General features: G+C 49.2%; 7 protein-coding genes across 7 annotated transcripts; 3 read left to right on the top strand and 4 right to left on the bottom strand.

Moving 5' to 3' along the window:
- Positions 1-1,721: 1,721 nt before the first annotated feature.
- Positions 1,722-3,983, bottom strand: M430DRAFT_155867 (hypothetical protein). Its single transcript, XM_024863285.1, has 2 exons — positions 3,825-3,983; positions 1,722-3,737 (listed from the first exon to the last, which is right to left on the bottom strand). The coding sequence occupies exon 2, from the start codon at positions 3,608-3,610 to the stop codon at positions 1,934-1,936; it is 1,677 nt and encodes a 558-aa protein (XP_024725106.1). The 5' UTR covers positions 3,611-3,737; positions 3,825-3,983; the 3' UTR covers positions 1,722-1,933.
- A 1,424-nt stretch (positions 3,984-5,407) lies between these two features.
- Positions 5,408-8,528, bottom strand: M430DRAFT_155871 (hypothetical protein). The gene is made up of 4 exons (XM_024863286.1): positions 7,747-8,528; positions 7,425-7,700; positions 6,481-7,362; positions 5,408-6,435 (listed from the first exon to the last, which is right to left on the bottom strand). The coding sequence occupies exons 1-4, from the start codon at positions 8,433-8,435 to the stop codon at positions 5,715-5,717; spliced, it is 2,568 nt and encodes an 855-aa protein (XP_024725105.1). The 5' UTR covers positions 8,436-8,528; the 3' UTR covers positions 5,408-5,714.
- A 3,438-nt stretch (positions 8,529-11,966) lies between these two features.
- Positions 11,967-12,435, top strand: M430DRAFT_32262 (hypothetical protein). The gene has a single exon (XM_024866137.1). The coding sequence runs from the start codon at positions 11,987-11,989 to the stop codon at positions 12,191-12,193; it is 207 nt and encodes a 68-aa protein (XP_024725104.1). The 5' UTR covers positions 11,967-11,986; the 3' UTR covers positions 12,194-12,435.
- Positions 12,436-12,851: 416 nt separating this feature from the next.
- Positions 12,852-13,547, bottom strand: M430DRAFT_131256 (hypothetical protein; the record flags this gene model as incomplete). The annotated part of the gene is made up of 3 exons (XM_024862181.1): positions 12,852-13,138; positions 13,302-13,394; positions 13,454-13,547. The coding sequence occupies 3 exons, from the start codon at positions 13,542-13,544 to the stop codon at positions 12,960-12,962; spliced, it is 363 nt and encodes a 120-aa protein (XP_024725103.1). The 3' UTR covers positions 12,852-12,959.
- A 313-nt stretch (positions 13,548-13,860) lies between these two features.
- Positions 13,861-15,336, top strand: M430DRAFT_46662 (hypothetical protein; the record flags this gene model as incomplete). Its single annotated transcript, XM_024867865.1, has 4 exons — positions 13,861-14,162; positions 14,219-14,793; positions 14,842-14,949; positions 15,002-15,336. 4 exons carry the CDS (start codon positions 13,861-13,863, stop codon positions 15,334-15,336), a joined length of 1,320 nt encoding a protein of 439 aa, XP_024725102.1.
- Positions 15,337-17,077: 1,741 nt separating this feature from the next.
- M430DRAFT_32261 (hypothetical protein) lies at positions 17,078-17,927 on the bottom strand. Its single transcript, XM_024866136.1, has one exon. It carries the CDS (start codon positions 17,742-17,744, stop codon positions 17,385-17,387), a length of 360 nt encoding a protein of 119 aa, XP_024725101.1. The 5' UTR covers positions 17,745-17,927; the 3' UTR covers positions 17,078-17,384.
- A 2,359-nt stretch (positions 17,928-20,286) lies between these two features.
- M430DRAFT_155783 (hypothetical protein) lies at positions 20,287-20,817 on the top strand. Its single transcript, XM_024863281.1, has one exon. The coding sequence runs from the start codon at positions 20,310-20,312 to the stop codon at positions 20,592-20,594; it is 285 nt and encodes a 94-aa protein (XP_024725100.1). The 5' UTR covers positions 20,287-20,309; the 3' UTR covers positions 20,595-20,817.
- Positions 20,818-20,856: the final 39 nt, after the last annotated feature.

Below are 20,856 nucleotides of genomic sequence, written 5' to 3'. Positions count from 1 at the left end.
TAACGGTCGACGAAGAACGACCTGCTCCCGCCTTGTAAAGGAATATATAGCTGATCTTAACCGCTTTGGATATAAAGAAGAGTTGATTTGCTGGACGCAAATGGCCCATATACCCAGTCCTCTATTCTGTTCAATGCACCGAGTGACTTTATTCACCACTACCGAAGCCTGGATTTCAGGTGCATCGATATGGGCGCCCCGGTTTCAAGCTTTCAACCACTCAAACCGGAATTACTTGTCCTTTACAATCTAACTCTCCTTCTTTAGGCTGACCTATAAGAAATACCAATGTCAGAATTGAGGGAAGACTTGAAGAGCAAATCCAGCAAACTCATTCCCAGCATATGAGATTGCAATAAAGAAATAACGATGCATCATGCATCATGCAAATGAGTCTTGGGACTCTTGGCTGCTCTCAATATTATCTTGCATTTTGGATAATTTGTGAAGTTTCAAGAGGGAAAGAGAAAGAAGAAGAGCATGTGAACAAGAAACAATAGACTAGGTACCAGGGTAAGCACCGAGCTTGTCAAACAGGAGGCAATGACGATACGTTAGACTGGGCATGGTATTGACTTATGGCAGGCACAGATATGAGTATGAAGTATATACGGAAAGGTCATATCAGCGAGAGGACTCTGTTTCTGGGTATGATATTAATTCAAGGTAAAATTGCCAGCATTCCCCCAATCTAGCTTCTCTAGAAAAGAACACCTCTATCTGTCCCCGCCTACTACATTATGTGTTTATTGTATATCTTCAAAGAGAAACAAAACCACCTAACAGATCAAGCTTTCAATATTCTAAGTCCTGTTCCTTACACCTAAGGTGGATGTCACGCCCTCCCTCACATGGCAACATTGTAATTTGTAAACAAGTCAATTCATTCACCCCTGTATCCCTATTCTAGACTCATACAGAACTTTACCTCGCTCACGTGCTTTTGTTGCACATCGCAAATTCTTTGCAAACTCTTTACAAATTCTTTGCAAGCTCTTTGCAAGCTCTTTGCACGGTCTTTGCACGGTCTTTGTACGGTCTTTGTACAGCTTGAAATAGACTACTGTGAAAACAAGGCTTTTTGTTGCACGTCGCAAATCTTTGCAAGGCCTTTGTACAGCTTAAAAGAGACTACCTAGGTAGGTACTGTGAAAAAAGAATGTTCTGTTGCACATCGCAAAGTCTTGGCAAATCCTATACACGATCTTTGTACGGGTTGAAATAGACTACAGGTGAAAAGAGAATGTTCTGTTGCACATCGCAAAATCTTGGCATCCCCTTTGTACAGCTATAAAGATCTCTACACAAATGCCAAGATTTTGCGATGTGCGACAAAAAGTCAACCAAGTATATTCATGATTCACGTGATGGTTAAGAGGAGGAGGAGAGAAGGGGGGAGAGAGGGCCTGAGAGGGGAGTTTGTAAAGGTAAGGTACCTGGGTACCCAGGTAGGTAAGGTATATATCAAAAAAATTGGATGTTTTCTAATATCCCTAATTCCCATCCATCTATCCATCCCTCCCTCTCACCCATGAACTACCTTACTACCCAACATTTCCAAATATGCACAGCCAGAGATCCCAGAAGATTACTCCCGGAAACCACTCTCGAATATAGCTATAACTTCTCCTCAATCAGTGGCTACCAAGCTGCCGAGAAGCAGGAACGATTAGCAAGACCCGGAATGCTTTTCACACAAGAGCTATACGATTCTACTCTCTGTACTGTATAAGGAAGAAGGATAGATAGAGTAGGCAAGTACTTTAACATTTATTTTTTGTAAGGGATTGTCCCCTGTTTGAAATATAACAAACATTAACGCTAATGCACCATCATTGCATCATGAACCCCTTGTCATAAGCATCCCAAACGCCAGGTATCATCCCATCCTCCGTGACTTCTCATGTTATACACGTGTATGAGGATATATTATTTACTCATCCTCACCATCCGCGTCTTTATCAGACACCCTCTCAGACGCTACTCCCGCGAGCTGATAGGTAGCTCCTCCTGTCCGCTCAATGATCTTCTCATTAAGTGCCCAGGCAATAAACAGATCGTCACTTTCCTGCTGGATGCCTGACCCCTTAGTATGCGTCGTCTCCTCTAGATGCTTTGCGAGATGCTCCATGCGGTCATCCCAACAGCTGTAGCCCTCGAACAGTAACGTGCATCCTTGAGCCGGACATCGAAGAGTTGTAGGCATCTGACGGTTAGTTTGCCGACAGCTTGTCTGCAGCTCCTTGATACGCTCTTCCCATGCCGGGTTTTTCTTGTCTTGGCGCTTGACGGCAACGGGGGTGTGCATACGGCGGAGATGCTGCGTGAAGAGATCCTTGCGGTTGAAGGTAGCGCCTTTTGTCATGCTGCCATGCTTGGATGAGGAAGGAGAAGCGTTGATGCCGCATGCACCTTGCTGGCAGATCCAGGAATATAAACTGAGGTGCTTTGTCGAGACATGCCGTTTCCATTCATTCTTGCTCATGAACGTGCTCTTGCAACCAGCAAAACCAAATACACAGACAAGAGCACGTGGATGCGTGTTGTTCATGTGGAGTTGTAATGCGGCAGGGTTTTTGAAAGATGTGTTGCAGGCTTTGCATGTAGAAGATGATGGGGACTTGTTGGGCTTGACAGGCCTGCTAGACTTGGTTACGCGGCCGCGTTTGGCGGAGAATGAGGATGTAGTTTTGGTGGAATAAAGGGCGCGGCGTTTGCGGGTTCGAGTTGACTTGGGTGTGTACTCGGCGTCAGAAGCTTCTTCGTCAAGGGCCGCGTCGTATTCGGCGTCCACATCAGCATCCGCATCTTCATCGGTTTCGACGGGTGTCGTGACTGATTCTTGAGGGGATTCTGCGTCTTTGATCGATGCGCCAAGGCCTTCGTCACCGGCATACCAGTGATGGTGTTCTGCTTGTTGTTTACCCTCTGTCAATACTCGAGGTTCTACCTCAATCACGTACTCTGTTCCAGCTGTCTCCATGTATCCTTCGTCGGGTGCGAAAGTGGCATTTTGCAGATCGGGCAGCCCTTGGACTTGCTTCATGTTGACGCATGAGTATACACTATCCTGAGGGTAGAAAAGTGTCTGTGGTCGCTCGACCCATACGTTTGGAGGTCCTGGCGGAAAGTGAGATGCGCCACTGAGTTTGGACAAATAATCTTGGTCCTGGGAAGAGTAATAGGTATCAGAGTACCATTCAGGATCTGTCTCGGGGCTCCTGGCACTACTGCATTGCGAGGAAAGCTCATGGGAAAGTGAAGGTGAGGCCATCCGCGGGCCTGTTGCTCCCGGGAGGGAAGAAACAGCTTCGAATGATCCGTTCATATCAGGACGGTTGACACTCGGTCTGCTCGAAAGGGGTCCGGCTGTGAAAAAAGCTCTTTCGGGCTCGTTGACAAAGCGCTGAAGAGGTTGCTGATGCTGTCGCCATTCTGGATTGTGAAGGTTCTGAATTTGTCCTTGGTAGAGTAAAGGATCGAGGGTTTCGACCCACGTCTGTCCGACCTCCATGAAGTCTTGGCGGCGGTAAACTTGTTGGTTTGATGTGTTGCAACCAGGGAATGGCCGGCCGTTACTTTCCTCGCCATAGGGCGTATTATACTCCATTTTGGAAGTTGACAGAGTTCTCACCAATAGCTCTGAGGTACGCGCAGCAAGAGGTTCGGTGTCACTGTTGTGGAGATCGGATTGAGGGCAAGATATTGAGAGTATGTAGATTTTTTAAGGAGCCGAGCTACTCGCTATCAGCTTTATTCTGGATTTCGAATAAAAACCAACAAATTAAGCGGCGCTGAAATTCCAAGTGAATCTGGGTTTATACCATATATACAGTTTTGGCCTGCCCCGTCTGCATATACAGCGCGGGTGAATGAGGTCACTCACACTCAGTTGAAGCAGATGTTCAGAAGCAGGAGGCGAAGCAGATAAACCACAATATTGAAGAGGGGCGCAGCTCAAAGAGAGTCAAACAAACACAGAGGGTCGTCCTTATAGAGTCCGCAGCCCAAGCCCCAAAACCAATCCACCACCACCTGCCAGATGACTGGAAACATTAAGCTACGGCTGTCTTTGCAGAGCCGCACCACGGAGGCTTGTCCCGCGATCCCAAACTGCTCACCTTACTAGCACAGAATGTATATGCATACCCCTGCCAGGTGCTGGTCTTCATGACACTCGTCATTGGAAGCTGGGTTCACTGCGCCTCTTGTCTGGTAGGTAGGCCTTGCTCCTCACTGGCCATCTCGCTGGATTTCTCCAATTTGGAGGCTAAGGCACCAGACCCCAAGATTCCACATTGCAAACACGCAATTCATCTTCCAATAAGAGCGTGGTAAAGACGCTGAAGGGAACAAGGCGGACAAGGCGGACCAGACAGCCTCCAGGCAGCCTCCAACACCGACGGATCAGCAACGCTACTATGAGCGTTGAAGCGACCGGCACGACGTGTCTATCACTGGTATAGTCGGCGTCTCGGCGTACACACATATCTGGGGAACGATTCACCCCATCGTATCACACATGCCTGGGAAAAAGACTGTAGTGTGCGACTCCCAATCGAGCGACAAGCATCGTCTTCCAGCCCCCAATATCCATCCCACTCCAGATGGCACCCTCCAGATCCCGGCCGGAGCAGGGACCCCTACTACAGTCGGTGGCTAGCCCTAGGGCCCCCTCTCAGTTACACAGCCCTGTGTACTCCGTGTGAGTTGCGCGGAGAAGATGTCGAGCTCCCCGTGTCGTCCTGGATATGCGTGCGGCCGGCGCCTCGAAGCTCGAGGTTGCACCCCGTTTTCCCCAAATACATTTTCAAGCCGCTACGTGCCCGGTCTCCAAAGATCCACGGGTCGGGAGGAATGAAGATGATGTTCTCGAGATGCTGAGATGCTCGATTGCGCTGGTCTTTGCAGCCTCACTATGCGCGCTCCGCCCCGCATGGCTGGGGTCGCTATACCGCTAGAACAGACACGGACACCGGCGTCCCTGGTCAAGATTGTGGTGGCCGCTTCAGTCTCCCGTAATCGTGAACCGCGCGTACAGGGAGTAGTTGAGTCTTGTCGGAGAACATGGCTATGCCCTGCAGTGATCTCTCTGATCATGCTGCCCCCTACCCAATCGCCATCGCACCCCGCATACCCAAGTATTCGGTGTGAATAGGCGAATATGCTCCCGCTTCGGATGCTCACTCAGTCTCGGGACTCTCACCATTACTGGCAGCTTTCAGCTGCGGCTGAGCTTCATGATCTTGATTGGCGAGTCAAAGGGCATGATCTATTGTCACCGGCATCCCGCGGTAGAAAATTGTGGCATACTCGGTCACTGATGGAGGCGACGATGTGGTAAGACTTGCGGACTGCAGCCTAGAGTACATGGATCATTATAACGAGACATCCAAAGAACCAAGAAATCACGGCATATCTGCCTCCTACTCCGATTCATCAAATCATAAGATACTTTTTATACATGTCCATCATATCGTATCATGCGTGAGCTGCATCATTACATCATCAAAGAGCAGAGGATCCCAGGTCGAAGGAAGGGAAAGGTATAGTCGAGGAAATTTCGTCTGTAGCTGCATGCTTCAATCCAGACATATAGTAGGAATCATCTGGGCGCCGCGGAACAGTTGTCACAGAAGCGATGTAAATCATGGCACACGGTACACCTCTGTTCCAACCCGGGGTTATGAACGCTTCCACACTGGCACTGAGACTCACGTTAGCAGGGAGCAAACGATAGAATATCGAGGTCGAGATCCTACACAGTAAATAGTTTGCCCAACCAAAGGTCGCTTCGCAGGCCTGCCATCAACACTATTGGGGCCTCTCTTAATCCCCCTTTTATGATCTTCTGTGATGTTTGTTGAAGCTGAAGACTCTTCTGCCATACCTGAAGCTTTATTCAAGAGCCCCGAAGCCGGATTGGCCGGACATTTATCCAAAGTTTCTTGTCCAGCTGATGAGTCCGAATCATCAGGGGCGTATCCTTTGGGCTCATTTCTGTTTATTGGCACCCAATACTCAATACCCTGTTTTAGAAAGCCGTTACGTCCCATGAAATGGTCGTCGATATGATCGATGCGCTCAGCCCACGCCTCCAAACTCTTCTTTTTTAGATCAATGGTCCTGCGACAGAAACCACACCAGAAACGTGCCTGATAGTTGCGTCCAATATGATATGCGTCGACCTTGGTTTTGATAGCGTCAACGTCCGATATAGAGTGTTCTCTCTTCAGATGATCTAAGAAGGTCTGTCGGCGATAAGCCACTTTGGCACATGCACGGCCCTCAGGATTCTCCTCGAGACAGCGCCACGTCTCATGCTGGAAGTGCTGCGAATTTTCGTGTCGTTTCCAATCATTCTTGCTACCAAAGGTTTTGTTGCAAGACAAATAGGTGCAACCATAAGGCCGCGAGTGCCTCTTCATGTGCTTCCTGAGAAAGATTAGATTAGAATTACAGATAGTCGTGAAGACTTACTTCAATTCGGAAGGTCGCCCTGTGGTCTTCCCACACTTCTCGCAGGTAAGTGGGGTTTTACTCTGGTTGTTTATGGCTGATCCTGAACTATTGGGTTTGGGAGAAGGGGGTCCTGGGTCCTTTTTTAGGATATAGCCCTGGCTGCGAAGGGCCTGGATAACTTCTAGGGCCATCCTTTGTGTTGCAGCATCCCCTGAAAATTCGGGAGCAGGAGAAGAATCTGCCAAGTCAATATCAGACCGGGCGGTAGGCACTATAGAATCTAGCTCCAATTGACGCAAACTACTTGGAGAAGGCTTCCCGTCAGGAACGTTATCATGATGCATGGTGAGGTCAAGGTTCTGGTTTGCATTACTGGCGCCAACCAAGGCGGCTCTCATTACTTCGGCAAGCGTGGCGTCAGATGTGGGAATGTCGTGTCGACTTCCCTTGTCTTCGGAGTCGGAGTCGGGTTTCAGGTCATCCATGGCCGTATTTGGGCTTACGCCAGCTTTCTTAGGCTCTGGCTCCTCGAGGCTCACTGGGGCCGAAAGAATATGCTCCAATGTGGATCGATTCTCCCGCATCTCTGTTGGGGCTTTAAAAGACTTGAATTGTTGGATCGTCTCTTCAAGGGGAGAATCATCTGATGGAACTAGCTCAAGTGAAGTGGGCTTATCCAAATCTTCCGAGGGAGAGTCTTTAAGGGCCAGTAAATCTTGAGATGATTCGATCGCCTCCTCTGGATACACTGGTCCTCTATCAGATTCCATAATCGGAGGCCCGGGTAGACTCCGATGAAGAAGAGATGCTATTGGTAGCGAAGACTCCAGAAGAGAAGGCTTCTGGGGAATACTATCATCCTGGATACCGTTGGAAGCCATCGGTTCCACATACTCCGCGCTGTAATCCATCAGCCCCATTCACCACATCAAACCGGCATCACAGGTAGCTATTCCACTCACAGTCGTATCATTTCCTCGCGTTCTTCCTCGCCCAGCTGCTTGTGGACACGTTTCAGGTGACTCCGGAAATTATCAAGACGTGGCCAGTACTTGTCCTTGGACTTACATTCTTTAACATGGCAACGATATCTTTTCGCAGGCCCAGACCCTTGAAAAGCGGAAGGATGCTTGCTCTTGGTATGACGCTCCAAATCATTACTGGTGCTAAATCCTTCAGTTCTGGGGCAGTCTGGATATTGGCAAGTAAAAGGCTTCGTGTGGCGCAGTTGATGTTTCCTATACGTATAAGCCCCTTGAAAACAACAGATTACGAGCTCCATACTTCAGTTCAGACCGTGTCTTGGAGGGCAGGAAACAAGTTGGACAAATTAAAGTCTCTCTAGGTTGCGAGTCAGATATGGATGGGAGAGCTGCCCAACTATTGGAATATGCATCTTGTGCAACTTCGTTCATCCCTTGATATTGATGGAAGTCGACAACTGGGCCTGCAAGGCTTTGCCCATCTTGATCCCGGTCGAAAATATCACCGCTGAAAATGGAGGCATTACCATCACTGCGTCTGGTGGCAGTGGCATAGCCAGAATCCGACAGCGGGACGGGGCATGGGTAGATTCCACTATCTGATGGAAATTGCTGGTATTGATTTCCAACGAGTTGCGAGGAAAAACGACTATCCTTACGATTTCTTGAACTTCTCTCTTCGGGCACTGATGAGATACCCTTCGGTATCCAGGGGTCGTCATTTTTTAGACACCAGCTGGATATTGGATCCTGGGCAGTAACACGGACGTGGTTGTCCATTGGAACTTGTCTCGCCATGTTTAATGGGTCATACGACGGTATTTCTGTAAATCCATGGTATGGAAGGCTTGGAAAGCCAGTTGGCTCCCAACCAAGGGATACAGGCGCTGAAGGACTCGGAAGAACTCTTGAGCTATTAGGATCAATCTCAAGGACCTGAGGAGGATAGTTGAAGGTCGGTGGACCCATTTCCTGTCTGGATGGATACATTTGTCCTGAACCCGATAAGCTCGGGAGGACAAGAGAGGTATAGTTCTTAAGAACAAAACCCCATTAGATAACCGCCAAAGCAGGTTAGAACGTGGGAAATTCGTCGTACTGAAGGGGGAGCGAGGATATTTCTTGTTTCGAGCAGAAGTCGACGGAATTGGTAATACAACTTTGCAGCATTAGCATTAGTAGCTGGGGCATATGGTGAAAGGGAAGTAGAAATGACCTAACCGCTAAGAGATCCTCGAATGCAATACGGTTGGTGCCGGAACTTCAAGATCCTCGGGATCCCTGTCAGGCTGTCTAGGCAGACGAGGGCCAGCACACACCCAGATGTGGCCTCAACAGTGGGTAGGCAACCTTCGCGCTGGTGGTGTGCGGACAGAGCGAGCGACACTTGGGGTTGGGAAACATTAGCACTGAAGCATATGGGAGTGTAGGAATGACGGAGGGCGTGGTCCGCGGGAGAGGAGGCGTGGCAAACCTCAACAAGACATCGACAAGGCAGATTTGAGGGACTTTATTTCTGGCGATGCCGTGGCCTCGTGATGGCAATCAAGGCACAGACAGATTGGCCACAGTCGCTTGACGAGGAATGCGCGGTACAGTGCTACTACGGCGTAGCGATAGGGCAGAGGCACAAAGGCAGGGCGGGCATCTGGGACGAGGCGGTTCACGAATCACAAGTCACGGCAGGATAGTATGAGGATGGACGGAGGACGAAGAACGAGGCGTTTGGTGTTATTGGATCATTGGACGGACTGCAACTGTGACGGTGGAACCGTGGACGGTGCTCGGTGAGCCTTGACTTGGCCTGAGACTTTGGATTTTGGGCATGGGGATAGCCAACAGACAGGCCTAGCCCTGGGCGCGAATCCCGGAAAGCGGACAATGAATCAATGACGGTATCAGTAGTAAGGTGCAGTGGCAACAACAAACAGCACTCGCTGATCTTCTCTGTTCTGTTCTGTAGCGATGGATTGCACCCATGTACAATAGGTACAAAAGAGGTGGGATGATGTAGATGTAGATGGAGGATGGAGATGAGAAGGGCGAGGATCTCTCTCTGCCTTGGAGACCGGATGGAGGCCTCAGGACATAAGTACTTATCACGTGCCAGTTGTCGCATGCCCACTCTCACGTGCCCGCAACGTCTTTCTTGCTGCCTGAATGCTGCCTCGATGCCAAGGTAGAGTACTTCGTAAAGTCCTACTACCTTGGACATTCGACTGGCAGTCCATCTCGGATCATGGGTCTGGACACCTCAAGCCCAATCTCCGATGTTGATCTCATTTTTCGTATGGAGCAAGGTTTGCTCCTCAATACCTCTGTCTCCCAGTGGAGCAGCACGGCCTATATGCATTGCAGCTCGAGAGACAAGTGTCAAGACGACCAGTTTGGCAACCCAATGGGTCCTCCTCTCCTCCCATCCTCATCATTGCCGCACGAATCGCCCTAATCCACAGCCTTTTGCTTCCCTTTCAGTCCATAGCCAGCGTGCTCAAGCAGTCCCGGAGAATGAACAAGGTGTCAAGTCCCCCAACGCAGCACAAGTCGTTGGACCAGTCGTCCTGACTCTAGACTCAGTGGAAATCTTCTGTATTACATCAATGTGCCCAGCCTACTCCGGGCATCCACCGAAGGCTGCACCCGAGAGATCACTACCTGATATCTTCCTTTACGGTTGAAGCTGAAGCCAAAGCCGACGGGTAGAATGGCAAGGGTAGCATTCCGCGCCCGAGTACATCGATTTCTTGGGCCTTCATCCAAATGCCACTATCTGGTGGAGACTGGATTGCTACATGTGAGAATATTAGTATCTCCAGATCGTACGAAGCGACCAGACCAACAGCGACATCGAAACGCAGCTTCCCGGACATATCTTGCCAATCATCCAACAGCCTCCCCCCTGATGTTTGTATGCTGTGTGGCGCGTGAACACCTACAGCCCCAAGATCTCACCGCAGGTGGTACCAATGCATTCGATCCGGCACGCATCTCCTTTCGGTCAGGCAAGCAGGTCTTCGGCCAAGGGCTTCGTACAATAACCCGCCCTTGCGCAAACACCCATGCTACCACATTTATCTCGTGGGATACCAGATCTGCGAGAGATCCCTGGGCCTCAAATGCTCCGAGTTGTAGTAGTAAAACGTGATTTGTGGTTAGTCTTAGCTATTTCGCCCGTTCAAATCTCTAGTATACACAGTTCTGGGTTAATAGCAACGTCAAGGAACGTGCTATGAATCCATGGTGCTTGCTTGTCACATTGTCGCGATACTTGAATATTGGAGAAGCAGGACCTAGGCCCGGCCCGAACCCCATCCAAGCCATGCCTGTCATGTGTGGAAAGCTTCCGCGTCGATCTGCTCTCCATGTTCCTCCAGCCCTCCACGAAATAAGCGCTCGTTACACCCATCCTTAATAGCTTCCAGTAACCTGGTTAGATTCTTATTGCGCCAGCGCTTTCAAACCAGAATCGGATTCGGATTGTCAATATAGCAGGCATCCTCAAAGATTCTGTCACATCTCACATTGCTCATCTGGACGCCCGACCCCCCTCTTTCAACTTGAATTATTCAAAGCTGTCCCGTCTGCAACGAGTCCTCGAAAGTGTATCTTTCATACCCTTGCTGCATTTTTTTGTATTCCCCCATTGTCGGATCCTCGAATGTCTTCTTCACAAATGTCTCCATGGCATCCATTTTTGCCAAAAGAAAATCTAAAATAAAAGCATTCAAAATTAACTTCGAGAACTTGCCCACTTATCTTTGGTGTTAGGACCTGATTGCTTTTGGTACCTTTTTTTCCGTGGCTGTTATGCATTTGATGGCAGCTATCCCATCTTTTTGCCAATCGCTCTGTCGGTCCCAAGATCTCTGCATCGAGTTGAGAGAAGGCCTGTACCCGGGTACACATTGTGCATTGCCGGTGCTAGAGCAAACTTCTCAAGATGGGAAGTAATAGCTTCTAGACTCTGCCCGAAGCACATGTATTGCTCTGGGCCATGGCATAGGAGTCTGAGATCTGATATGCTATCGACAAATATGGCATATGGACGACGATCTGGTGTTATAATTGAAGCCACAGATGAGTTACGAGAACTTCCTACTGGACCCTGAAAGGTTATAAGACGACTATTTTCCCAGTCGATGACTCTTCTTTATCGAAGCCTCACTTTCTCTACAGTCCTGTTTCTCTCTGTGCGTCTATCCGTCGAAAATTTAAATACTACTTGTATTCGAATACCATCTGCAAACCCATCTCACATTGCACCAGCGGATCTATTTGTAAATCTGCAACGATTCATCGCCAATGTTCAATTCTCACAGCTCTCCAGGTAACCGCCGCAGAAACAAACTTCGTTTGCGACCCCACACCTACCCCACCGGGCCGCCACCGCCAGAAAGACCTAACGGAGCTGAGTTCAATTCCAGCCGCTGGCCTTGATATCCAAGCAAGCAGAGGAGTCTGCAGTTCGTCTCCCTCTCCCTCATCCCAAAATCTCCGTTGACCAGTATGATTGGTGCGTGCAGCATCTCCCACGCGGAACCATGTGCGATTACGAGGAATTCCACTACGCCTGTGGGCACGTCACCAGCCAGCTCCTCTCATATTGCCACTTCGCGCGCTGTGATCCATACCATCAGTGCTTTGGCGTGAAAGTCACCAAACAGGCCTGGCAGAGGAACGCGACGTGTCCGCTGTGCCATGATGCTGCTGCGGCCTCGAAGAGGACCTATGTCAAGGCCCGTCATTAGAGCTCTGATTCACTGGTGGGAGGACAGATTTGGAGCACGGGTGAGACTGTTGTTGACAAGGGGCTATCAGGAAGGCGGGGTTGGTGTGTTTGACATGGTTTCTATGACGATTGCTTTCTCCGGTAATGTGTAATGTGTAATGTCAGTCCTTTCCGGATTATTCCTGGTGAAGGAGATTGTGTTCTATATTATGTCGAAGTTTTGCCTGGTCGCGTTGCATGGCAATGGAGATTCCTTTCCTCTGTATGTCTGAGTATTAACTTCAAGATAACTCCCTAGTATACAATCCAAAGGTGTGTAACAATTATCACGCTAGTCTTCACGGGAGATACGAGGGGTGATGTTACCACCTGTAGCATATTGTTAACGTTTCAACGTCCCGTGTCACGCCAGCATCACTAAATCACTGTCTGATCTGGAAATCCAATATATTGTGCAACTGAAATAAGCGCTTTCTTTCATGCCCCTCAGTGGGATCTAGTTGATACTAGTCGCCCTGTCATGCACCTCCCGGACGTTCTACCTGCGTACCAAATCGAGTCAAGAGTGCTACCAAACCGAACCCTATGCCGCCGCTCAGCACGCGATCTTCAACTGCCAAGGACATCAACGCACGGCGGAATTCACTGGCGCTGTTCGCCCGTCCTTGCCCTTTTTGCGGTCTCTATTCTCATCACTTCCTTGTAACATCATGCACTCGCCTCAACTCCCTTCACATAAGCAGCATGGCAGACTGCGTCCCCTCTGTGAAATATCATGGATGGAATCAGAGATTCGCTGCTCCCTCGACAACGCCCACGATGTTGTACCGCTTGGAAAAGTATGTGAACCAATCGTCTAGTACCTTCTTCTCGTTGTCGGGCAGGTCAGCCCATTCGGGCGAGACGTCTTCGGCTTTTGTGCTGGTCTTTGCGAGGGCGCGGGAGGCATCGTGCCCAGCGAATACTGTGAAACGATTTCGTTAGTTCCGGAAACGTGTTTTATATACAATCAATATAAAGATTCTGTGGAATATGCTGCTGGAAAAGTAAAGTCATGGATAGAGGAATGGGAAAAGTGATTGAGTGGGGGAGAGTAAAGAGGGGTGAAGAGGGGCAGGAAGACGAACCGTGGTAAGAACCTCCTGGTTGATAGGCTTTATTGCCCGTCACATCAAAGACTTTCCCTTTGATTGCGACATAGCAGAGAGCGCCGTCCACGCCTATTCGTGTATAACAATTAGAGATTTGGAAGCGTAACTAGTCGTGTTTGAGTGCGCACCGGTGCATTGAGAGAGGAACTCCTTGGAGATAGGGTCGTCCTTTGGAGGGTTGAGCTTGACGGGAACTTTGGGCTCGAATTTGCCTGCCATGGTGAAAGGAGTTCTGGGGAAGTAGATCGAGGAATGCTGGATTGATTGTATATAGGTATATTATTGAGAGCGGTTGGGGATAATCATGGAGGAGAGTTTGGGACCGAGGAAGTGGGGTTCGTAGCGTCAGTCGGGGTTGCAGGGTAAGGTACTTTTGGCGAACGTGATGATGAGCTGAGCTAATGCTTTCCTGGCGAAACCGAAGCTTCAACACGTCTTTCTGGTTATCCATGAACACCGATTGAGGTCGATAAAAGCTACCCGGAAACTGCTGCTATCTCTCTCTCTTCCAGGGTATTTGTTCTTGGCCTTCAGGATGTTTGCACCTCGACTTGGAGCCATCGGTCGCCCGGCCGCAAATCGTGCTTCGCAATGCCTTCGGACAGGACGAGCAGAAGCTGTTCCTAAGAGCTCAGTACCATCCCAGGCACAGCGGCAGAGATATCAATCGACTTCTCGGATAAGCACTGGGCCTTCCCAATGCCTCCGCCGACCACGACAAGAGATGCCCAAGAGCAGGATCCCGGGACAGCGCAGACATGAATCCACCTCGACGGCAAAGGCAGCCAAAGCTCTCTTCAAGGCATATCCGTACTCTGTAACTGCAGCCTTCGTCTTGTATTTACCACCTAGCTTGGATTATGAAAGAGCGCAGTGCTAACAAATATTGACAGTATCCTCTGCGGAGCAGGGACACTCCTGTATTCTAACTATATCTACCACAACTACATCATAGGGGCCTTCCACAAATTCCCTCAACCCGTCGCCAAACAACTTCGCAAAGCCCTCTACTATACCAATATTTCCTTGGACCCGAAACTCGCCGTGAAGTACTACCGCGAGGCTCTCCGTGTCGCTGATGAGATTGGCATGGACCCCTTCTCGGATGAGATCATCGGCGTGAAGATCCAGGTGGCAGCTTTGATGGAAAAAGTCCAGCAATATCAGAAAGCTATCGATATTCTGGAAATTGTGAAGAGTGACAATATGAAGTGGGTTGAGCAACTGGGCAACGTGCCGGGGAATGAAGGGAAGAGGACCAGGGTCCTAGGGAAGACAGTGGGCGTTAGTGTGAAGCTAGGAGAGCTGTACGCCAACGAGTACGTGATGCAGAAGGATAAGGCGGAGGAGAATTTGGTTTGGGCAGTTGAGACGGTGGTGAAAGAGCAGCAGAGACGGGAAAAGGAGGGTGTGAAACCTGGTGAGGGAGATTGGATGAGCCCAGAAGAAAATGGCGGGACTTTCGAAGGTGAGTCTGAATTCCTGAAGAAACAGGATTGATATTAACATCCTGTAGCGTTGGGTCATCACTACGAAGAAAAGAACCAGCACTACCTTGCTGCTCCCTTGTTTCTCCAGGCTCTCACTCTGGCTCCGCCATCGAGCTGTCACACAGCTGTCTTAAGTAGGCCCTTCCGCCCTTCTCTTCCTCCGAAGCAATGCTAATAAAAGTTCAGTGAACAACCTTTCTATCTCTCTGGCCCAGCAAGATCCACCAGTGACGCCCGGTGAAAAACCGGTATCAAGATCCACTCTCGTCGACAATGCCCGAGCATGGGCAGAAAAGGCAATAGCAGTAACAGCCAAAATCTCCCCTCCGGAGAGGACAGAAGAGTGTGATATAGCTTGTGCTGTTGCGACCCATAATTTGGGCGAGTTTGCGGAAATGAATGGCAAGATCGCGGACGCTAGAAAGCAATATGAGGAGGCGAAGGCCTTAGCAAAGGGCATTGGTTTTCAGGAGGGGGTAATCAACGCAGAGGAGGCTCTGAGACGACTTCAAAACGCGTGAGGCAGTTATTGTTGCCGTTAGCTGGTAGGCTTTTGATGTTCTTGAGGCTTTTGTGGATAAGCTAACTTGGAAGGAGTTCAAGGTGACATAGAGGTTATAATATCCGAGAGGCCTTCACTAACTGAAAAGTGTCCATGGGGTATTACCGGTATACCTCTTCGCCTGGATCAGAACTCGAGTAGCTTTCAATAAACGATATTGCTGGCTCAATTCGGGCTTCTTGCGTGAACATCAGGGATATCAATGCACATTTGATCAGTCACCAAGCTTCCTTGAAATTGCGACGTCTATCTTGACGAATTCCCACATAGATACACAAGATGGAGCTTTTGTTACCATCATCCAGACATTCAAATTCAAAGATCAACATCCTTGGTTCCAATCTCAGCTATGCTGACGAATTCGACAGCCGCTGTTGTTCAACACACGACGTATCCAAACTCTCTTATACCCCTACCAGTGAAGCTGATGCTCTTGAAGGCGTTCAAATACACCTGGCTGGTGTAGGCGAAGGGACAATGAATGGGAGGGAGATGGATCTGAGTCTTGATCAACGATGCCTTCCTCTCCTACTAGCGTGCATTTGCGGCGCAGATGACCCTGATTATGATGGCATTACTCCCAGCGATTGGGCTCACATTGGGCTCAGTGGTATTTGTTCATTGGGTGCATTAGATTGCAGGTATGGACCTTCACGCCTGCATACTGAGCCCCAGAGATCGGCCACTATAAACGTGCCAAGGTAGTAATGTTGGACTCTTGAATTGTTGAAGCTTTCTGCGGATTTGGCAGTGTTTTTGCGGATTACAGTGTATACATTTCGCCGGACATACCGGATCTATATCTTCTTGATATACCTACCACTCCTTTGCATCTCTTTTCCTCGTTCGACTTCAGGGGGAGATGTTACTAAGCTCAAACTCGACTCAGGGACAAACCCTCCACAGGGGCAACCACGTGGTTGGTCCCCTGCCCGGCGACATTATTACCTGCAATCAATGAAGTTCTAGCCAACCATCGACGCTTCTTTACTAACCCCACACATCCGGTGTTTCGAGTATATGCTGAAGTCATGGCAACGGTACGGTTGGTCGGGCTGGTTGCTCCGGAGAACGAAGAGAAATGGCTTTACGAAGTACGAAGTACGAGTACGCAACCGGTACTTCTACTGGCGGAGTGTGACCAGCCACAGCCCCTTTTAGCGTGCACAGCCTCCTGGCCTCGGTTTGGTTTTCTCGGGCCGGAACTGTGGCTGGACTTCAACCCTAGACTGTATCTGGAATAGTGCCATGCCCGGCACGTCATGGCTCATCAGCGGGTTACGCGCGATTGTGGCTGAGGGTCAGGGGTATCTTCTGTTTTTAGTAATTTTGATATTTCATTCGTATTTTGAGCGGTTTTTTTTATTCCCGTGAAGCTATTCGCACCTATGTTACCGTATTATTACTATATTTGACTAAATAGGCTTCGTTTGTCATCATATGGCTGGGTCTCGAATGCCGAAGTATAAAATCCTTCCGGAGCCCTGTTCCATTTCCCCTTCCATACCGCCGCAACTCACCTTGACCTTCCCTCAGACAACTCTCTTTCACCTCTCTCGTTCTCTAGAAACTTCAATTCAACTGAAACTACACAGTCACTCCCAGAATGCGTTACTCGACTCTCCCTGTCATTGCTACGGCCCTCTTGGCCTCCACATCTTCAGCCTTGCCTCAAGATCCAATCGGTAGCGTCTTGAATTCGGTGACCTCCTTAATAGGAGGCGGTATCCAAACTGGGATCTCGGACATCGGCGGCGCGCTTTCCACGGCTTCAAGTGTTGTAGGGGGCGCTATCTCGACCGCAACATCAGACGCGGCTGGAGCCATCTCGACCGGTATCTCGTACGCCTCAGGCGGAATCGAAACAGCGAAGTCCTACGCCAGCGGAGCGATCTCGACAGGGACATCAGATGCAGTCGGGGCATTCTCAACAGCAACATCAGACGCGGCCGGGGCCATCTCGACCGGTATCTCGTACGCGTCCGGCGGAATCCAAACAGCGAAGTCCTACGTCAGCGGAGCAATCTCAACAGGGACATCAGATGCCGTCGGAGCATTCTCAACAGCAACCTCAGACGCGGCCGGTGCCCTCTCTACCGCTTCAAGTCTTGCATCAGGAGCAATCTTCACCGCTACCCGCGAAGCCTCTAGCGCCATCGCAAGCTTGAGCAGTGTCGCGGCCACGGCTACAGGGGAGGCACGCAGCAGCGCTCTGTCTGCCATGAGCTCAATCAGCAGCGAGGCGAGACAAGGAACCAGCAGCATCGAGTCCGTGGTGGCGAGTGCGACTAGCGCGGCGGCTTCCTCGACCAGTACCTCGAAATCAGGAGCCATGAAGACGGATGCACCCGTGTGGGGAGCGGTCATGATCGGCGCGGCTATGTACATGATCTAAGATGGAGGGGTCGCTGGCCATAATCACGATAGGATGATATATCAAGCGTTGTATTTTAAAAGACTCTGTCAACAATCTCGGAGGAGAGAATTGTACCAAAATTGTATTATAATAGTTAGTTAGGAAATGGCGGGGTGGTCTAGAAGCACCTACGTTTAATTCACCCTCTCTAAGCTTCTATCTTTCTTCCTTTACGTGCCTGTGCTCATACTACTCGTGCTGCCCGAGTCATGCTTCTTGCCACATCTGCTTTCTCCGGCGAATAGATGATAGAGCCTGCTAATATAGCAGCAGCTTTACAACTAAACGTCACAGGAATAACTGCCACCGGCCCTCATGTTCTAACTCAGGCAAATGTGCACGAAGTATTGCAAGATACATCAATAATCCGAGCACTAAAGTTCCCATAGACGCTACTGCAGTTGGAAACGGCCATCTCGTTTTTAGTTACTATTGAAAGTTCGTCCTATTCTTTGCTTCTATAGTATTGCCTTTACAAAAGCTAAAGACCGGCGGTTTCCAGAACAGCCCAAAGGTGGATGGATCCAGAACGGCGTCGCTGGGCAGATGACACCCCTATCACTCTGCCCGGTACTGAGGTTTCTAAGGAGTGTTTAGACGCTTGGGAGACTCTTAGGAAAGAGTCGGTAACGCCCCTCAGCTGGCCTTCCCCGACTTCGACAAACCATTTATCCTCTACACTGATGGCAGCGGAGCCGTTCTACACCTCTCACTTCTTCCTCACACCTCTATTATTCAATACCCATCATCATCGACAAAAAGTTCTTTACATTGTCATTTTCTATCACTCGCTGCCAAGATTCATTACGTTGTCGTTTTCTATCTATCACTCGCTGCCATTTGAATTAAATCCACTGTTTGTCAATTCTCAAAGCTTCACTTGTGCTCCTTACTTTACTTGATGATACTCTGGCAAAAACTATCTAGTTGTTGATGTCTTCTGTCCAAAAGAATGCCCCCACGACAGAAATCGTGAGTCGTAACTCGTGACCTCATTATTGCTCTATTTTACATTTAACCCCTATAGCCTAGTACCTCCTAGCTTAGGATATCCGAGTATTCTGTTACATATATGTACAAGCTTTATGTCCTTTTGTTAAATCGTTACTTGTTTAGTATAAATCGCGGCGAGATTCGTTACTATATGTTGTTTGATTAGTATAAAGATTAGTATAATAGATCGAATACTTACAAGAAAACTCGGTCGTCAACATCGCTTCTACAGATTCTTGTAATGCCTCTACTGCGCTTCTTTAGACTCAAAAGTCCGGGCGTATCTAGAGCATGATTTCTTTTACTAGTCTTGCGAAAGGGGCCCGCGGGATCAAAAGATCTGCGCTCTTTTGATATTTTTTGATTTCTCTTAGCGCTATTGCTATTGAATTTGTTAGTAGAGTTTTGCTATTGTTGTTATTGTTGTGATGCCTGGTTTAGGTGATGGTACTTGTGCAGGCACGTTCTTTCCATATAGGAGAGGGATCTTGGTTGAAAGTTGAATGAATCGCGATCATTGCTTCATTTTCTACCTGTAGCTGAAGCCACTGGAGCTAGTAGTGGTCGTAGCACCAGCAGCGGGATTGTTGGTCGTAGCACTAACAGTAGTAATGTGGTAGCTGGCATTGTGACTTGTAGGAGTCAGAAGAACTTTCGGACAGGGGGAGGTAAGTCGATGTCTTGTGATGGCAAGAGGGATACCAAGTGGTGTTGTGTGGCCGTTGAAGCCAACTATGGGTCATACGCGTCGAAGAAGGCGCCTAGGTCACACGCCGGTACTATAACACACGACCATTCTCTATAGAGAGGAAGTTGGTCTGGGTTGTGGCACAAGAAGTCTGTTTAAGTCGGAACTGTTACGCAGGATTTTGATGTTACGCAGGATTTTGATATCCTTGTGAATTGCCGTAGGCCCGCGTCTTTAGAGGCGAGGTGGTGCGAAAATGGCACCGTTAGAAGGGTGAACTGACTGTACAAGTGAAGTCAGAGTCTAGAAAGAAGCCAAAGGCCATAAGAAGGTACGGCAAAACAAAGAGGACCGCGAGAACAGTGAAGCCGAGCGTAGCGTCTGCTACTCCTTCGGAGAAAGTCAAATTTGATGCCATTTTGAATTCTTTCTTTGTGTCGTAGGGTCTGAATTACAAGTGGTGTTCGCTCTGTTGAGGCTCACGGAAATGGATGTCCGTGTCCGGGGATTCTGTATGAGGTGTGCTTCGTCGCACACAACTCTATTAAACTCGGCCTGGAAGAGCGACTTCCATTCCAGCTTCTCGTCTACTGCGTCGGTATCTTCGTCTTCGGGATCATCATTGGTGAGGGTAGCCCCAGGCAGCCCCTAAGTCCGTCCCATGATACTCGTTCATATCATGTATATAGTAACGTCGGGTAGCTTGATCAATCCACAGCTCTAACACAACGATCATCAAGGATTGCCCCTTACATGGTAGCACGCCTTCCTTTTCTTCCCTGGCTGCCTTTCTCCGACGTCGTCGACGTTCTCATCCTGTAGGACCTTGTCTGTCATGTCCTTCATTTGGGCGTCTAGTGGCCCCCGGTCGCAGCAATACTCCTTGTACATACTTCCTGGTGTTGCTAGCCCTCGACCTCATCTCCTGCCTCGACCGACTACATCAACTCTTCAACCTTCTTTGCGCAATTCGTATGTACGGCGTCTCGGGGGTCTATATGGCGTCTCCTCTTCCTCGCGGGCCCGACAGCGTTTAGTAGAACTACTCGTGCTGGCGTCAGGGGTCTCTTGTATAGTAGCCACTTTGAGGTGCCTGTTATGGACTGGGTCGTCTCGGTAGACGTAGGGCCTTTCTATCATGTAGCACGGTATTTTTGATGGTAAGACCGTGACGATAAGATCGAAAGATTGAGGCTTGGTGAACTGTTGTAAGACTGCGACGACCTCGATGATCCAAGCACTGTTTCCAGAAGTAACTCCAGTTTTTTGTGTCCTAAGGTCACTCGATTATCAAGCATGCCATGGTAGTTATCTAGCCATTCGTTGTTGATTTTGGCCTCCTGTAGGCTAGTAGTCACATAGTTCTCTTGAATACCTTTAAG

This window comes from Amorphotheca resinae, assembly GCF_003019875.1.
Source record: "Amorphotheca resinae ATCC 22711 unplaced genomic scaffold M430scaffold_1, whole genome shotgun sequence".
NCBI classification, from domain to species: Eukaryota; Fungi; Ascomycota; class Leotiomycetes; order Helotiales; family Amorphothecaceae; genus Amorphotheca; species Amorphotheca resinae.
This window is presented reverse-complemented; position numbering and strand designations above follow the sequence as displayed.

Bases quoted from the DNA above. Each gene is read 5' to 3' on its own strand.
- M430DRAFT_155867 (XM_024863285.1), bottom strand. From the start codon at position 3,610: ATGGAGTATAATACGCCCTATGGCGAGGAAAGTAACGGCCGGCCATTC.
- M430DRAFT_155871 (XM_024863286.1), bottom strand. From the start codon at position 8,435: ATGTATCCATCCAGACAGGAAATGGGTCCACCGACCTTCAACTATCCT. The intron at 7,701-7,746 runs GTATGGAGCTCG...TTATACGTATAG, and splicing joins AAGACACGGTCTGAACTGAA to GAAACATCAACTGCGCCACA. The intron at 6,436-6,480 runs GTAAGTCTTCAC...AATCTTTCTCAG, and splicing joins GGGCGACCTTCCGAATTGAA to GAAGCACATGAAGAGGCACT.
- M430DRAFT_32262 (XM_024866137.1), top strand. From the start codon at position 11,987: ATGTGCGATTACGAGGAATTCCACTACGCCTGTGGGCACGTCACCAGC.
- M430DRAFT_32261 (XM_024866136.1), bottom strand. From the start codon at position 17,744: ATGACCGCTCCCCACACGGGTGCATCCGTCTTCATGGCTCCTGATTTC.
- M430DRAFT_155783 (XM_024863281.1), top strand. From the start codon at position 20,310: ATGTCCTTCATTTGGGCGTCTAGTGGCCCCCGGTCGCAGCAATACTCC.